The 15,902-nt window shown below is 49.2% G+C and overlaps 1 protein-coding gene across 1 annotated transcript in view; it reads left to right on the forward strand.

The window, feature by feature from the left end:
• Positions 1-15,902, forward strand: part of LOC134349146 (calcium/calmodulin-dependent protein kinase type II subunit alpha) — a 255,671-nt gene that overhangs the window by 186,153 nt on the left and 53,616 nt on the right. The window contains exon 6 of the mRNA XM_063053055.1: positions 6,123-6,195. Coding sequence (XP_062909125.1) covers positions 6,123-6,195 — 73 coding nt within the window. The remainder of the gene's footprint in view (positions 1-6,122; positions 6,196-15,902) is intronic.

Raw genomic sequence — 15,902 nt, forward strand, 5'->3', positions numbered from 1 at the left:
TGTTTGCATCAACAAATAGGAATTTGCTGTGGCGTGTTGGTCAGGGGATGACATGCAACAAAAACATTCAAAAACTATAAAGAATAAAGAATTATGTCGTATTTAAAGTTAGGTTATGAGAACACTCAGTCCTCTTTTATTGTCATTTAGAAATGCATACATGCATTAAGAAATGATACAATGTTTTTCCAGAGTGATATCACCGAAAACAGGACAAACCAAAGACTAACACTGACAGAACCACATAATTATAACATATAGTTACAGCAGTGCAAAGCAATACCATAATTTGATGAGGAACAAATCATGGGCACGGTAAAAAAAAGTCTCGAAGTCCCCGAGTCGATCGACTCCCGAGTCCCCGATAGCAGGCGGCAAAAGGGAGAAACTCCCTGCCATAATCCTCCAGGCACCGTCAACTTGCCAATGCCTTGGAAGCAGCCGACCACAGCCGACACTGAGTCCATCTGTCCGAAAACTTAGAGCCTCCGACCAGCCCCTCCGATACAGCCTCCCGAGCACCTTCGACCTCGCCCCGGCCACTGAAACAAGCAAAGCCGAGGATTTCGGGGCCTTCTGCTCCGGAGATTCCGGTTACCACAGTAGCAGCAGCAGCGAAGCGGGCATTTCAGAAGTTTTCCAGATGTTCCTCCATACTCTCACGTCCTTCTCCATCAAATCAGAAGTGTGCACGGTCCTCTACTTGACAGATTACAGATATCATTCACCGGAGAGGCCACGCGCGCTGCCGTCGCGCCGCCACCTTCTCCTCCTAGAAGTTAGAAGTTAAGGTACAAATATGGATATGGGATGTCCATTAATACATAAATACCAGTACATATTTACAATGTGGACATCATTATAAATAGTGGTTTATAGTGTTTGTAGTGTAGTGATGGGGGTAATAGATAGAGGGAGTGAGGGTTGATCAACTAGAATGGTTGATCAGAGAATCTGCCAGGAGGAAGAAACTTTTAAGATATCCAGAAGTTGTTTTAATAGCTCTATAGTGCTTTCCAGAAGGGAGATTTTGGGAAAAGCAGTTTGTTGACAATGGGCAATGTCCACAATGGCTTTCCTTGGCCACTTCTTTGTCCTGGACATGTACCAGTCCTGCAGTGATGGTAGACAATGACCTTTTCTGCTGACCTGACAGTTCATTATTGTTTTCATATATTGTGGGAGGGTGCTGCACCAAACCAGACAGTGATGGCTGACGTGAGGATGCTGTGTGTGATGAGAGTGTAGAATTACAGCAGGGTGTTCTGGGGAAGATGAAATCACCAAACCAGACGGTGATGTTTGATGTGAGGATGCTCTCTATGATGAGAGTGTAGAATTGCAGCAGCATATCCTATAGAAGGTAGAATTTTACCAGCTGCTGCAAGGAACACGTCCTCTGTTGAGCCTTTTTAGACCAAACTCATAGGAGCAGAATTAGGCCATTCAGCCCATTGAGTCTGCTCCACCATTTGATCATGACTGATTAACTTTCCCTCTCGACCCCATTCTCCTGCTGTCTCCTCGTAACCTTTAACACCCTGACTAATCGAGAACTTAACAACTTCCATTTTAAATACACCCAATGGCCTGACCTCCACAGCCATCTGTAGCAATGAATTCCATAGATTCACCACCCTCTGGCAAAAGAAATTCCACCTCATCTCTGCTCTAAATAGACATCCCTCTATTCTGAGGCTGTGTCCTCTGGTCCTCGTCTCCCCCACTACAGGAAACATCCTCTCCACATCCACTCTATCTGGACCTTTCAATATTCAATAGGTTTCAATGAGATCCTCCTTCATTCTTCTAAACTGTATTCCAACGAATACAGACCCAGAACCATCAAATGCTCCTCATGTTTTGTTAATGAAATAATCTGTATAGTTGACATACAAAACAAGGTTTTTCACTGCACCTGTTTTAATTTGACAATATACCATGTGTCGCAAGAAAGCAGGATCCATCACGACCCAATTCCAATTCCAGTCTATCTCCATTTCGCTCTAGAAAGTTCCTGCTGCTCAAACGTTCTCCTCCTCTCCCCCCTGGGTCCCACATAGAACATAGACCAGCACAGGAACAGGCTCTTCGGCCCACAATACTGTGCTGAACCAATTAAATTAGTCATCAAATGGCCAACTATACTAATCTCTTTTGCCTACACTATGTCCACACCCTTCCATTTTCCTCACATTTTTCACATCCATCTGCCTATCTAAACGTCTCTTAGAAGTCTCTAATGTATCTGCCACCCCAGGGAGCTCATTCCAGACACCCACCACTCTCTGTGTAAAAGACTTGCCCCTCACACCTCCTTTGAAATTACCCCCTCTCACCTTAAATGCATTCCCTCTGGTATTAGACATTTCAACCCTTGGGAAAAGGTACTGTCTTTCTACTTCATCTATGCCTCTCAAGTTCTTATAAACCTCTCTCAGATCTCCCCTTGGCCTCCACCACGCCAGAGGAAACAACCCAAATTTGTCCAACCTCTCGTTATAGCACATACCCTCTAAACGAGGCAGCATCCTGGTAAACCTCTTCTGCACCCTCTCCGAAGCCTTGACATCCTTCCGATAGTGGAGTGACCAGACCTGTATTCAGATGCGACCTAACTAGAGTCATGTTTATAAGCTGCTACTATCCCTGCTGGTGCACCATCACTCTGTGACCTCTGGGCACCTATCTGCTCTCGTCAGGAGCAGGTTCTCCGCATTTACCTCATCAAAACCCCTCCACGATTCTAAATGCCTCCATTAACTCCCCCTTAACCTTCTTGGCTCCAAGGAGAAAAGTTGTGACTTCTCCATTGCCTACTTAGAACTGTCCATTGTGTACGCTTTCCCTGCGAGGTTTTACTCCTGATGTTCTGGGTTCCTCCCACCCTCCAAAGACACATGGGTTAGGAGTTAGTGAGTTGTGGCTGTTTATCGGGACCGGATACATGGCATAACAGGTAGTGTAATGCTTTACAGTACCAGCGACCCGGGTTCGATTCCCATCACTATCTGTAAGGAGTTTGTACATTCTCCCCGTGACCATGTGGGTTTCTTCCGGGTGCTCCAGCTTCCTCCCACATTCCAAGGTTGAATGGGTTAATAGGTTAATTGATCACGTGGCTGTAATTGCACAGCGCAAACTCATTGGGCCCAAAGACCCCGTTACCATGCTGTGTCTCTGAATCAATAAAGTAAGTAAATAAATTGGGCCAGAATAAATAAACTGTTCATAGAATCACAAAGTTATACTGCATGGAATCAGGCCTTTTGGCTCATCTTGTCCATACCGATCAAGATGTCCATCAAAGCTAGCCCCATTGCCGATGTTTCCCCAATATCCCTCTAAACCTTTCTTACCTGTGTAGCTGTCCAAACATCTTCTAAACATTGTAATTGTACCCACCCCTACCACTTCCCCTCTCAGCTTGTTCCATATACTGACCAACCCTCCGTGAGGAAAAAGTTACCCCTCATGTCCCTTTCAAATCTTTCCCCTCTCACATTAAACCAGTGCCCTCTGCTTTCAGACTCCCCTACCCTGAGGAAAAGACTGTGATCTGTCACCTTATCTATGCCCCTTTTGATTTTATAAATGCCTATAAGGTCACCCTTACGGAGGGCGCTATGGTAACGTAAGGGGTTAGCGCGATTCTATCACAGCTCAGGGTGTCGGAGTTCGGAATTCAAACCTGGCGTCCTCTGTGAGAAAATTTGTATGTTCTCCAGGTGGAATGCACGGGCCGACCCCGAGAACTCCAGTTTCCTTCCACAGTCCAAAGACGTACCAGTTGGTAGGTTAATTGGTCATTGTAAATTGTCCCGTGATTAGGCTGAGGGCACGTCGGGTGTTGCTGGGCAGCATGGCTCAAAGAGCAAGAAGGGCCTGCGTCACTAAATAAATAAATATCCCTAAGCCTCCCTCGCTCCGGGTAAAACAGTCCCAGCCTATCCCGTCTCTTTGTATAACCCAAGCCATCCAGGCCCAGTAACATCATTGTGAACATTATCACATCCTTCCCACGGCTGGGCAACCAAAGCAGCATTTAATGTTCTATCATCCTGAGAACCTCCAAAAAAGCTCAGGCCAATAACTGGACAAACTCTCCCAACTGTGGCCAAGCCAGCAGTTGGCACCAGTTTGAGGAAAGAATTGTGCTGAGGGCTGGTGTGATCACATTTTCTCCCTCTATGCTGCCTGGCACTTTGAGAGATACCAGCCAAGCCAGCTGCCCCTCCATGGGCTCTGTCCACCTGGTGCTCCCAATGCTGCCTCCTCTACGCTGGTGAGACCCATTGTAAATCAGGGCACCGCTTCATCAGGCACCCCCGCATCCATCCACCAAAAACAGGACTTCCTGGTGGCCAAACATTTTAGTTCCCATTCCCATTCCTGTTCCAACATGCCAGTCCATGGCCTCCTCTTGTGCCAAGATAAGGAGCAACACCTTATATTCTGTCTGGGTAGCCCCCAACCTGATGGCAAGAACATCGATATCTCCCTCCCGTTAAAAAAAATTTCCTCCCCCTTTCCTCTTTTTCTATTCCCCACTCTGGCCTCTTCTCACCTGCCCCTCACCTCCCCTTGGGCCCCCTCCTCCTTCCCTCTCTCCTATGATCCACTCCTCTCCTATTAGATTCCATCCCCTCCAGCCCTTTATCTTTTCTACCCACCTGGCTTAACCAACTACCTTCCCGCTATCCTCCTTCTCCTTTCCCCTACCTTTTTAATCTGGCATCTTCCCCTTCTTTTCCAGTCCTGAAGAAGGTCTTTGTCCTGAAACGTTGACTGTATATTCCCATCCACATACGCTGCCTGACCTGCTGAGTTCCTCCAGTGTGTGTTGCTCAAGATCATGACGAGGTAGATTGTGAGGTCAAGAGTCTATCTTATCATACCATGGGACCATTCATCAGTCTGTAGCAGTGGGACAGAAACTAGTGGGACGTACTTTCAGGCTTTTGTATCTTCTGCCCGATGGAGAAGAGTGAAAGTCCAGGGTGGGTGGGGTCTTTGATTATGTTGACTGCTGTACTGAGGTAGTGAGAAGTGTAGACAGAGTCCATGGAGGGGAGCATATTGCACAGCGCTATCCCAGTAACTTTAACACCACAGCATAATCTGTCTGGATGCCTTGCAAACAGAAGTGTTTCATTTGATCTCTGTACATGTGACAATCATAAACCAAAACCTATTCCAAATCTTTGTGATTCAACCTTCAGTTCTGGTGACAGATCAATTACTCTTGATCAAGAATACAAAGATGAACTCTTGTCCTCACAATCTACCTTGTCGTGGCTCTTGTTCCTTATTGTCTGCCTGCACTGCACTCTCTCTGGAACTGTGACACTTTATTCTGCACTGCACTCTCTCTGGAACTGTAACACTTTATTCTGCACTGCACTCTCTCTGGAACTGTGACACTTTATTCTGCACTGCACTCTCTCTGGAACTGTAACACTTTATTCTGAACTGCACTCTCCCTGGAACTGTAACACTTTATTCTGAACTGCACTCTCCCTGGAACTGTAACACTTTATTCTGAACTGCACTCTCCCTGGAACTGTAACACTTTATTCTGCACTGCACTCTCTCTGGAACTGTAACACTTTATTCTGCACTGCACTCTCTCTGGAACTGTAACACTTTATTCTGAACTGCACTCTCCCTGGAACTGTAACACTTTATTCTGCACTGCACTCTCTCTGGAACTGTAACACTTTATTCTGCACTGCACTCTCTCTGGAACTGTAACACTTTATTCTGCACTGCACTCTCTCTGGAACTGTAACACTTTATTCTGCACTGCACTCTCTCTGGAACTGTAACACTTTATTCTGCACTGCTCTCTCTCTGGAACTGTAACACTTTATTCTGCACTGCTCTCTCTCTGGAACTGTAACACTTTATTCTGGCATTCTGTTTTCTTTTTACTACCCTGGTGTACTTACGTATGAAATGATCTCTCTGGGTTGCTAAACAAAAACTTTACACTGTGTCTTGGTGTATGTGACAATAATAAACCAGTTCCGATAGTGGTTTCCCAGCACCCAAGCTAATACTTGCTACACTTTGCAAAAGATCGTCCAATAAGTCTTTCTTCCTGGATCTCTGTTTTGCAGTCACTGTATCCAGCAGATCCTCGAAGCGGTCCTTCACTGTCATCAGATGGGCATTGTGCATCGAGATCTCAAGGTAAGCTTCCTCACCTGAGGACCAAGCCGTGCAGAGTTTATGGGTGCCTCAAAGGAAGCACTTGCAGGGAGAGTGACTGACAGCTGTGGGGTGAAGGAGAAGAGGGGCTGCACCCAGACCAGGAGAGGTTAAGGGCAGATTTTAGCAGGGTTGCAGATTCATAGAGTTAAAGACTCATAGAGCACTAAAGGAAAACAGGCCCTTCGGCCCATCTAGTTCATGCTAAACTGTTATTCTGCCTGGTCCTATTGGCCTGCACCAACATTGTCCTCCATACTCCTCCCATCGATGTACCTATCCAAAACTTCTAAACATTGCAATGAAATCTGTATCTACCGCTTGTGCTGGCAGCGCGTTCCTCACTCTCACCACCCTCTGAGTGAAGAGGATCACCTAAATGTTCCCCCTTAAACATTTCACCTTTCACCCTTACCCCATGACCTCAAGTTGTAGGCTCAACCAACCTCAGTCTCAACAAGCCTTCATTTACCCTACCTATATGCCTCATAATTTTGTATACCTCTATCAAATCTCCGTTCTTTCACCTTTAAACTTTGAATAGAAGGACGTCCATTTAGAACAGAGATAAGGAGGAATTTCTTTACCCAGAGGGAGGTGAATCTGTGGAATTCATTGCCAGAGACATCTGTGGAGGATTTCATTGGGTATATTTAAATCAGAGGTTGATAGGTTCTAGATTAGTCAGGGCATCAAAGGTTACAGGGAGCAGGCAGGGCTGTGGTGTTGAGAGGGATAATAAATCAGCCGTGATGAAATGGTGAAGCAGACTTGATGGGCTGAATAGCCTAACTCTGCTCCTTTGTCTTATGGTCTTATCCTATGACCTCTTCCTCTAGTTTCACCCAACTTCAGTGGAAAAAGCCTGTTTAAATTAGTTTAGATTAGATTATGAGAACACTCAGTCCTCTTTTATTGTCATTTAGAAATGCATACATGCATTGAGAAATGATACAATGTTTCTCCGGAGTGATATCACAGAAAACAGGACAGACCAAAGACTAACACTGACAGAACCACATAATTATAACATATCGTTACAGCAGAGCAAAGCAATACCATAATTTGATGAAGAACAGACCATAGGCATGGTAAAAAAAGTCTCAAAAGTCCCCGAGTCGATCGACTCCCGAGTCCCTGATAGCAGGTGGCAAAAGGGAAAAACTCCCTGCCATAAACCTCCAGGCACCGTCAACTTGCTGATCCGTCCGAAAACTTCGAGCCTCCGACCAGCCTCTCTGATACAGCCTCCCGAGTGCCATCCTCTGCCGAGCGCCTTCGACCTCTCCCCGGCTGCTGAAACACGCAAAGCTGAGGATTTCGGGGCCTTCTGCTCCGGAGATTCCGGTTACCACACAGTAGCAGCGGCAGTGAAGCAGGCATTTCAGAAGTTTTCCAGATGTTCCTCGGTGCTCTCACGTCCGTCTCCATCAAATCGGAATTGTGCACGGTCCCCTACTTGACAGATTACAGATATCATTCACCAAAGCGGCCGCGCGTGCTGCGGTCGCGCCGCCATCTTCTCCCCCCTCCTGGGGTATAGAATTTACCCTATCTATACCCCAGCAGAATAGAAGGAGAAGTAAGTGAGTATATGAATATCACGAGAGGAGTCAGGCAAGGTTGTGTCTTTTCACCAGACTTATTCAACCTGTATAGTGAAAATATCTTGAGAGGTATCAAAGACATCAAAGGACTCACAATATAAATAATATAAATAACATTGTACTAATAGCTGACTCAGAAACAAAACTTCAAGAGCTACTCACTATAGTGGCAGCAGAAAGTAATCGCAGAGACCTCTCAATCAACACCAAGAAGACAGAAAGCATGGTCATCTCCAGAAAGACAAACATCCCGCAATGTGTGATCAAGATCGGAAATACAAACATCAAACAAGTCAACAAATTCAAATATCTTGGCAGCCTGATAACAAGTGATGGCAGGTGTGACACAGATATCAAATACAGAATGGCAATGGCGAAAGAAGCTTTCCAAAAAATGAAGAGCATATTAACAGACAGAAAGGTGAGCATGTACACTAAGAACAGAATACTGCAGTGCTACATTTATTCTATCCTGACTTATGGAAGTGAATGCTGGACCATTTCCCCAGCAATGGAAAAGAGACTAGAAGCAGCTGAATTATGGTTCTACAGGAGAATGTTAAAAATATCACGGACCACATACACATCAAATGAAGAAGTTCTCAGAAGAGCCCAAGCAGTTTGATCACTCGTACCAACGATAAGAGAAAGACAACTCACATTCCTAGGACACATCATGCGGAAAGATGAACTAGAAAAACTCACACTCTCTGGAAAGATCGAGGGGAGCAAACCTAGAAGACAACCTCGGCTTATGTACATCAAAAGTATAGCCAGGTGGCTACACATCGAGGAAATGGAAGTCATCCAAAAAAATGAAGGATAGATCTATATGGAAAACCATGGTCACCAAAGTCCTCATCGGATATGGTAACTAGACAGACAGACATACCCCTCATAATTTTGTCGTGTGGCATTCTGATAGAAGAGATGGACTATTGGTTGGAGAGTACAGGAGATGAAATATTATGCTGAAGTTGTGTAAGACATTGGTGAGGTCTAATTTGGAATATTATGTGCAGTTTTGGTCACCTACCTACAAGGAAGATGTAAATAAGATTGAAACAGTACAGAAAAAAACATAAGGACGTTGCTGGGACTGGAGGACCTGAGTTATAAGTCTGAATAGGTTAGAACTTTATTCCCTAGAACATAGAAAACTGAGGGGAGTTTGATAGGGGTATACAAAATTATGAGGATTATAGATAGGGTAGATGCAAGCAGGCTTTTTTCACTGAGGTTGGGTGAGACTACAACTAGAAGTCTTGGGCTAAGGGTGAAGGGTGAAATGTTTAAGAGGAACATAAGGGGAAACTATTTCATTCAGATGTTAGTGAGAGTGTGGAATGAGCTGTCAGCACAATTGGTGGAGGTGATTTCATCTTCAAAGTTTAAGAGAAACTTGGGTTGGTACTTGGATGGGAGGGGAATGGAGAGCAGGTTGATGCGACTAGGCAGTTTTAATGATTTGGCATAGACAAGGTGGGCTGAAGGGCTCATTTCTTTTCTGTAGTTTTCAGCATTGGGAAGGTGAGAACCTAGATAACTCGGAGTGAAGGGGATCTGCAGAAGGGCTAGAGGTGGAGAAGAGGATGTTTCTTCTTTAAATTTCAAGAGGGTGCAGAGGAGATTTACCAGGATGCCACCTGGCTTAGAGGGCATGTCTTATGACGATAGGTTGAGTGAGCTTTTCTCTTTGGAGTGAAGGAAAATGAGAGGTGACTTGATAGAGGCGTACAAGATGATAAGAGGCACAGACCGAGTAGGCAGCCAGAGACTTTTTCCCAGGGTGAAAATAAAGGTGATTGGAGGAGGATTTGGGGGAGGGGGGATGTCAAAGTAGATGGTGGGTGGGTGTGTGGAACTCCCTGCCAGGGGTCGTGGTAGAGGCAGGTACATTAGGGACATTTAAGAGACTCTTAGACACCTGGATGACAGAAAGACAGAGGGCTCTGTGGGAGGAAAGGGTTTGATTTATCTTGGAGCAGGTTAAAAGGCTGGCACATCACTGTGGGCCAAAGGACCCGTACTGTGCTACAGTGTTCTATGTGCTATGTTGACGCCAGCAAAATGACAACACTTGCGGGCTGCCCCCACATACTCGTAGACACAAACGATACATTTAACTGTATGTTTCAATGTACATGTGACACAGAAAACTGCTCTTTATCTTTATAAATTCCATCTGCCAATGCTCTGCCCAATTTCCAATCCGATCCGGATTTGAGTTGTTGTGATCTGGATTGGAGAAGCAGTTTCAATTAACATGAGGAGATTGGGTAAGACCTTTGCTGGCTCTGGCCTGTACTCGCTGGAATTTAGAACAATGAGGGTGGATCACATTGAAGCCTATTGAATATTAAGAGGTCTCAACAGGGTGGATGTGGGGCATCCTGTACTGGGGGAGTCTAAGACTAGGGGGCACAGCCGCAGAACAGAGGGACATCTATTTAGAACAGAGATGTGGAGGGATTGCTTTAGTCAGAGGGTAGTGAATCTGTGGAATTCATTGTCACACATGGCTGTGGTGGCCAAGTCATTGTGTATATTTAAAGTGGAGGTCGATAGATTCTTGATTAATCAGGGAAGTCAAAGGTTATGGGGAGAAGGCAGGAATAATGGAGTTGAGAGGGATAATAAATGATGGAATGGCGGAACAGACTTGATGGGCTGAATAGCCAAATTCTGCCACTACGTCTTACAGTCCTATAATGTAAGAGACTGCCTGGTTATATAGGGAGAGAATGGGGGGTTGATTTATTTTAGCTGAATTCAGCATCGGTTCACTGGGCCACCTGGTCTCACCCCTCACCGTCAGTCACACCCACCCACCTGGTCTCACCCCTCACCGTCTGTCACACCCACCTGGTCTCACCCATCACTGTCAGTCACACCCACCCACCTGGTCTCACCCATCACCGTCTGTCACACCGACCCACCTGGTCTCACCCCTCACCGTCTGTCACACCCACCTGGTCTCACCCATCACCGTCAGTCACACCCACCCACCTGGTCTCACCCATCACCGTCTGTCACACCCACCCACCTGGTCTCACCCCTCACCGTCTGTCACACCCACCTGGTCTCACCCATCACCGTCTGTCACACCCACCCACCTGGTCTCACCCCTCACCGTCTGTCACACCCACCAGGTTTCACCCATCACCGTCTGTCACACCCACCCACCTGATCTCACCCATCACCGTCTGTCACACCCACCCACCTGATCTCACCCATCACCGTCTGTCACACCCACCCACCTGGTCTCACCCATCACCGTCAGTCACACCCACCCACCTGGTCTCACCCATCACCGTCTGTCACACCCACCCACCTGGTATCACCCATCACCGTCTGTCACACCCACCCACCAGGTTTCACCCATCACCGTCTGTCACACCCACCCACCTGATCTCACCCATCACCGTCTGTCACACCCACCCACCTGATCTCACCCATCACCGTCTGTCACACCCACCCACCTGGTCTCACCCATCACCGTCTGTCACACACACCCACCAGGTTTCACCCATCACCGTCTGTCACACCCACCCACCTGATCTCACCCATCACCGTCTGTCACACCCACCCACCTGGTCTCACCCATCACCGTCTGTCACACCCACCTGGTCTCACCCATCACCGTCTGTCACACCCACCCACCTGGTCTCACCCATCACCGTCTGTCACACACACCCACCAGGTTTCACTCATCACCGTCTGTCACACCCACCCATCTGGTCTCACCCATCACCGTCTGTCACACCCACCCACCCACCTGGTCTCACCCATCACCGTCTGTCACACCCACCCACCTGGTCTCACCCATCACCGTCTGTCACACCCACCCCTCTGGTCTCACCCATCACCGTCTGTCACACCCACCCACCTGGTCTCACCCAACACCGTCTGTCACACCCACCCACCCACCTGGTCTCACCCATCACCGTCTGTCACACCCACCTGGTCCAACCATCACCGTCTGTCACACACACCCACCAGGTTTCACTCATCACCGTCTGTCACACCCACCCATCTGGTCTCACCCATCACCGTCTGTCACACCCACCCACCCACCTGGTCTCACCCATCACCGTCTGTCACACCCACCCACCTGGTCTCACCCATCACCGTCTGTCACACCCACCCCTCTGGTCTCACCCATCACCGTCTGTCACACCCACCCACCTGGTCTCACCCAACACCGTCTGTCACACCCACCCACCCACCTGGTCTCACCCATCACCGTCTGTCACACCCACCTGGTCCAACCATCACTGTCTGTCACACCCACCCACCTGGTCTCACCCATCACGGTCTGTTCTACCCACCCAACTGGTCTCACCCATCACGGTCTGTCACACCCACCCACCTGGTCTCACCCATCACCGTCTGTCACACCCACCTGGTCTCACCCATCACCGTCTGTCACACCCACCCACCTGGTCTCACCCATCACCGTCTGTCACACCCACCCACCAGGTTTCACCCATCACCGTCTGTCACACCCACCTGATCTCACCCATCACCGTCTGTCACACCCACCCACCTGATCTCACCCATCACCGTCTGTCACACCCACCCAGGTCTTCTTTCCCTCCCCCCACCTTCTTATTCTGGCATTGTCTGCCTTCCTCTGCAGTCCTGGTGAAAGGTCTTGGCCTATTTTGCTCTTTTGGTGACACACAGTTCTTTTTATATATTTCTTTTTGTAATTTAGAGTAATGTTTTAGGCACGGTTGCTGCAAAACAAGTTTCACAATGTATGCCACTGGATCATGACGGGGTTCCCGAGGTATGTGGAGGGGTGGGGTTCAGAGGAAGATGGGCTGAGTTCAGGAAATTGGGATGAGCTGGGTGGATACCAGCAGGAAGTGCCTGGGCTGATGGTCCTTTATCCCTGCTGCTCTCTCCGTGACCCTATAAGTAGAAAGTCTGAAGGTTTGCAGAGACTGGATTTCACCCCGAGTGCAGACTCCCACAGATTAACTGGAGCAGTAATTCAGCAGAAGCCTTCAGATATCACCCGTACAGCCTTCCTGCGCTCGGGGAGCTGGTGCCCACTCTTGGCAACGTCTGCTGTGTGGGAAGAGGTTGGCAGGCACTATGTATTTGCATACTCCCACTCCGAATTCCAGCAGCACTTCACAAACATGAAAGCAGCGTCCTCCGGCAGGTTCCACTCTTCCACCCGTCTCTTTGGTCGTGATTACCGCACGCAGGGGACTGCAGGTACATCCAGGGCATTGGATGTGGTTTCCCAAAACAATATGGTTGGGATAAGATGTGGGATGATTGAGAACATAGAACAAATATTATAGCACAATACAGGTCATTCGGCCCACAATGTTGTGCTAACCATTTAATCTGCTCCAAGATCAATCTAACCCTTCCCTCCCACGTAGCTCTCCATTTTTCTATCATCCGTGTGCCTATCTCAGATTCTCTTAAGTATCCTGATCGTATCTGCTTCTACCGCCACTGCAGGCAGAGATCCATTCCTGAGCACTCCACTCTGTGTGTGAAAAACCACTGGAACTCACACAGACCGTAACGGGACTGGAACCCGGGGTTGTGGGCACACAGACTGTAACAAGACTGGAACCCGGGGTTGTGGGCACACAGACTGTAACGAGACTGGAACCCGGGGTTGTGGGCACACAGACTGTAACGAGACTGGAACCCGGGATTGTGGGCACACAGACGGTAACGAGACTGGAACCCGGGGTTGTGGGCACACAGACTCACACAGACTGTAACGGGACTGGAACCCGGGGTTGTGGGCACACAAACTCACACAGACTGTAACGGAACTGGAACCCGGGGTTGTGGGCACACAGACTGTAACGGGACTGGAACCCGGGGTTGTGGGCACACAGACTGTAACGGGATTGGAACCCGGGGTTGTGGGCACACAGACTGTAACGGGACTGGAACCCGGGATTGTGGCCACACAGACTGTAACGAGACTGGAACCCAGGGTTGTGGGCACACAGACTGTAACGAGACTGGAACCCGGGATTGTGGGCACACAGACGGTAACGAGACTGGAACCCGGGGTTGTGGGCACACAGACTGTAACGAGACTGGAACCCAGGATTGTGGGCACACAGACTCACACAGACCGTAACGAGACTGGAACCCGGGATTGTGGGCACACAGACTGTAACGGGACTGGAACCCGGGGTTGTGGGCACACAGACTGTAACGGGACTGGAACCCGGGATTGTGGGCACACAGACTGTAACGGGACTGGAACCCGGGGTTGTGGGCACACAGACTGTAACGGGACTGGAACCCGGGATTGTGGGCACACAGACTCACACAGACTGTAACGAGACTGGAACCCGGGGTTGTGGGCACACAGACTCACACAGACTGTAACGGGACTGGAACCCGGGATTGTGGGCACACAGACTCACACAGACTGTAACGGGACTGGAACCCGGGATTGTGGGCACACAGACTCACACAGACTGTAACGGGACTGGAACCCGGGATTGTGGGCACACAGACTCACACAGACTGTAACGGGACTGGAACCCGGGATTGTGGGCACACAGACTCACACAGACTGTAACGGGACTGGAACCCGGGATTGTGGGCACACAGACTCACACAGACTGTAACGGGACTGGAACCCGGGATTGTGGGCACACAGACTCACACAGACTGTAACAGGAATGGAACGCGGGGTTGTGGGCACACAGACTCACACAGACTGTAACGGGACTGGAACCCGGGATTGTGGGCACACAGACTCACACAGACTGTAACAGGAGTGGAACCCGGGATTGTGGGCACACAGACTGTAACGGGACTGGAACCCGGGATTGTGGGCACACAGACTCACACAGACTGTAACAGGAATGGAACGCGGGGTTGTGGGCACACAGACTGTAACGGGACTGGAACGCGGGGTTGTGGGCACACAGACTGTAACGGGACTGGAACCCGGGATTGTGGCCACACAGACTGTAACGAAACTGGAACGCGGGGTTGTGGGCACACAGACTGTAACGAGACTGGAACCCGGGATTGTGGGCACACAGACTGTAACGAGACTGGAACCCGGGGTTGTGGGCACACAGACTGTAACGAGACTGGAACCCGGGATTGTGGGCACACATACTGTAACGGGACTGGAACCCGGGATTGTGGGCATACAGACTCACACAGACTGTAAAGGGACTGGAACCCGGGATTGTGGGCACACAGACTCACACAGACTGTAACGGGACTGGAACCCGGGATTGTGGGCACACAGACTCACACAGACTGTAACGGGACTGGAACCCGGGATTGTGGGCACACAGACTCACACAGACTGTAACGGGACTGGAACCCGGGATTGTGGGCACACAGACTCACACAGACTGTAACGGGACTGGAACCCGGGATTGTGGGCACACAGACTCACACAGACTGTAACGGGACTGGAACCCGGGATTGTGGGCACACAGACTCACACAGACTGTAACAGGAGTGGAACCCGGGATTGTGGGCACACAGACTGTAACCAGACTGGAACCTGGGGTTGTGGGCACACAGACTGTAACGGGACTGGAACCCGGGATTGTGGCCACACAGACTGTAACGAGACTGGAACCCAGGGTTGTGGGCACACAGACTGTAACGAGACTGGAACCCGGGATTGTGGGCACACAGACTGTAACCAGACTGGAACCCGGGGTTGTGGGCACACAGACTGTAACGAGACTGGAACCCGGGATTGTGGGCACACAGACTGTAACGGGACTGGAACCCGGGATTGTGGGCACACAGACTCACACAGACCGTAACGAGACTGGAACCCGGGATTGTGGGCACACAGACTGTAACGGGACTGGAACCCGGGGTTGTGGGCACACATACTGTAACGGGACTGGAACCCGGGATTGTGGGCACACAGACTGTAACGGGACTGGAACCCGGGGTTGTGGGCACACAGACTCACACAGACTGTAACGGGACTGGAACCCGGGGTTGTGGGCACACAGACTGTAACAAGACTGGAACCCGGGGTTGTGGGCACACAGACTGTAACGAGACTGGAACCCGGGGTTGTGGGCACACAGACTG

This window comes from Mobula hypostoma, chromosome 7, assembly GCF_963921235.1.
Source record: "Mobula hypostoma chromosome 7, sMobHyp1.1, whole genome shotgun sequence".
Classification (NCBI taxonomy): Eukaryota; Metazoa; Chordata; class Chondrichthyes; order Myliobatiformes; family Myliobatidae; genus Mobula; species Mobula hypostoma.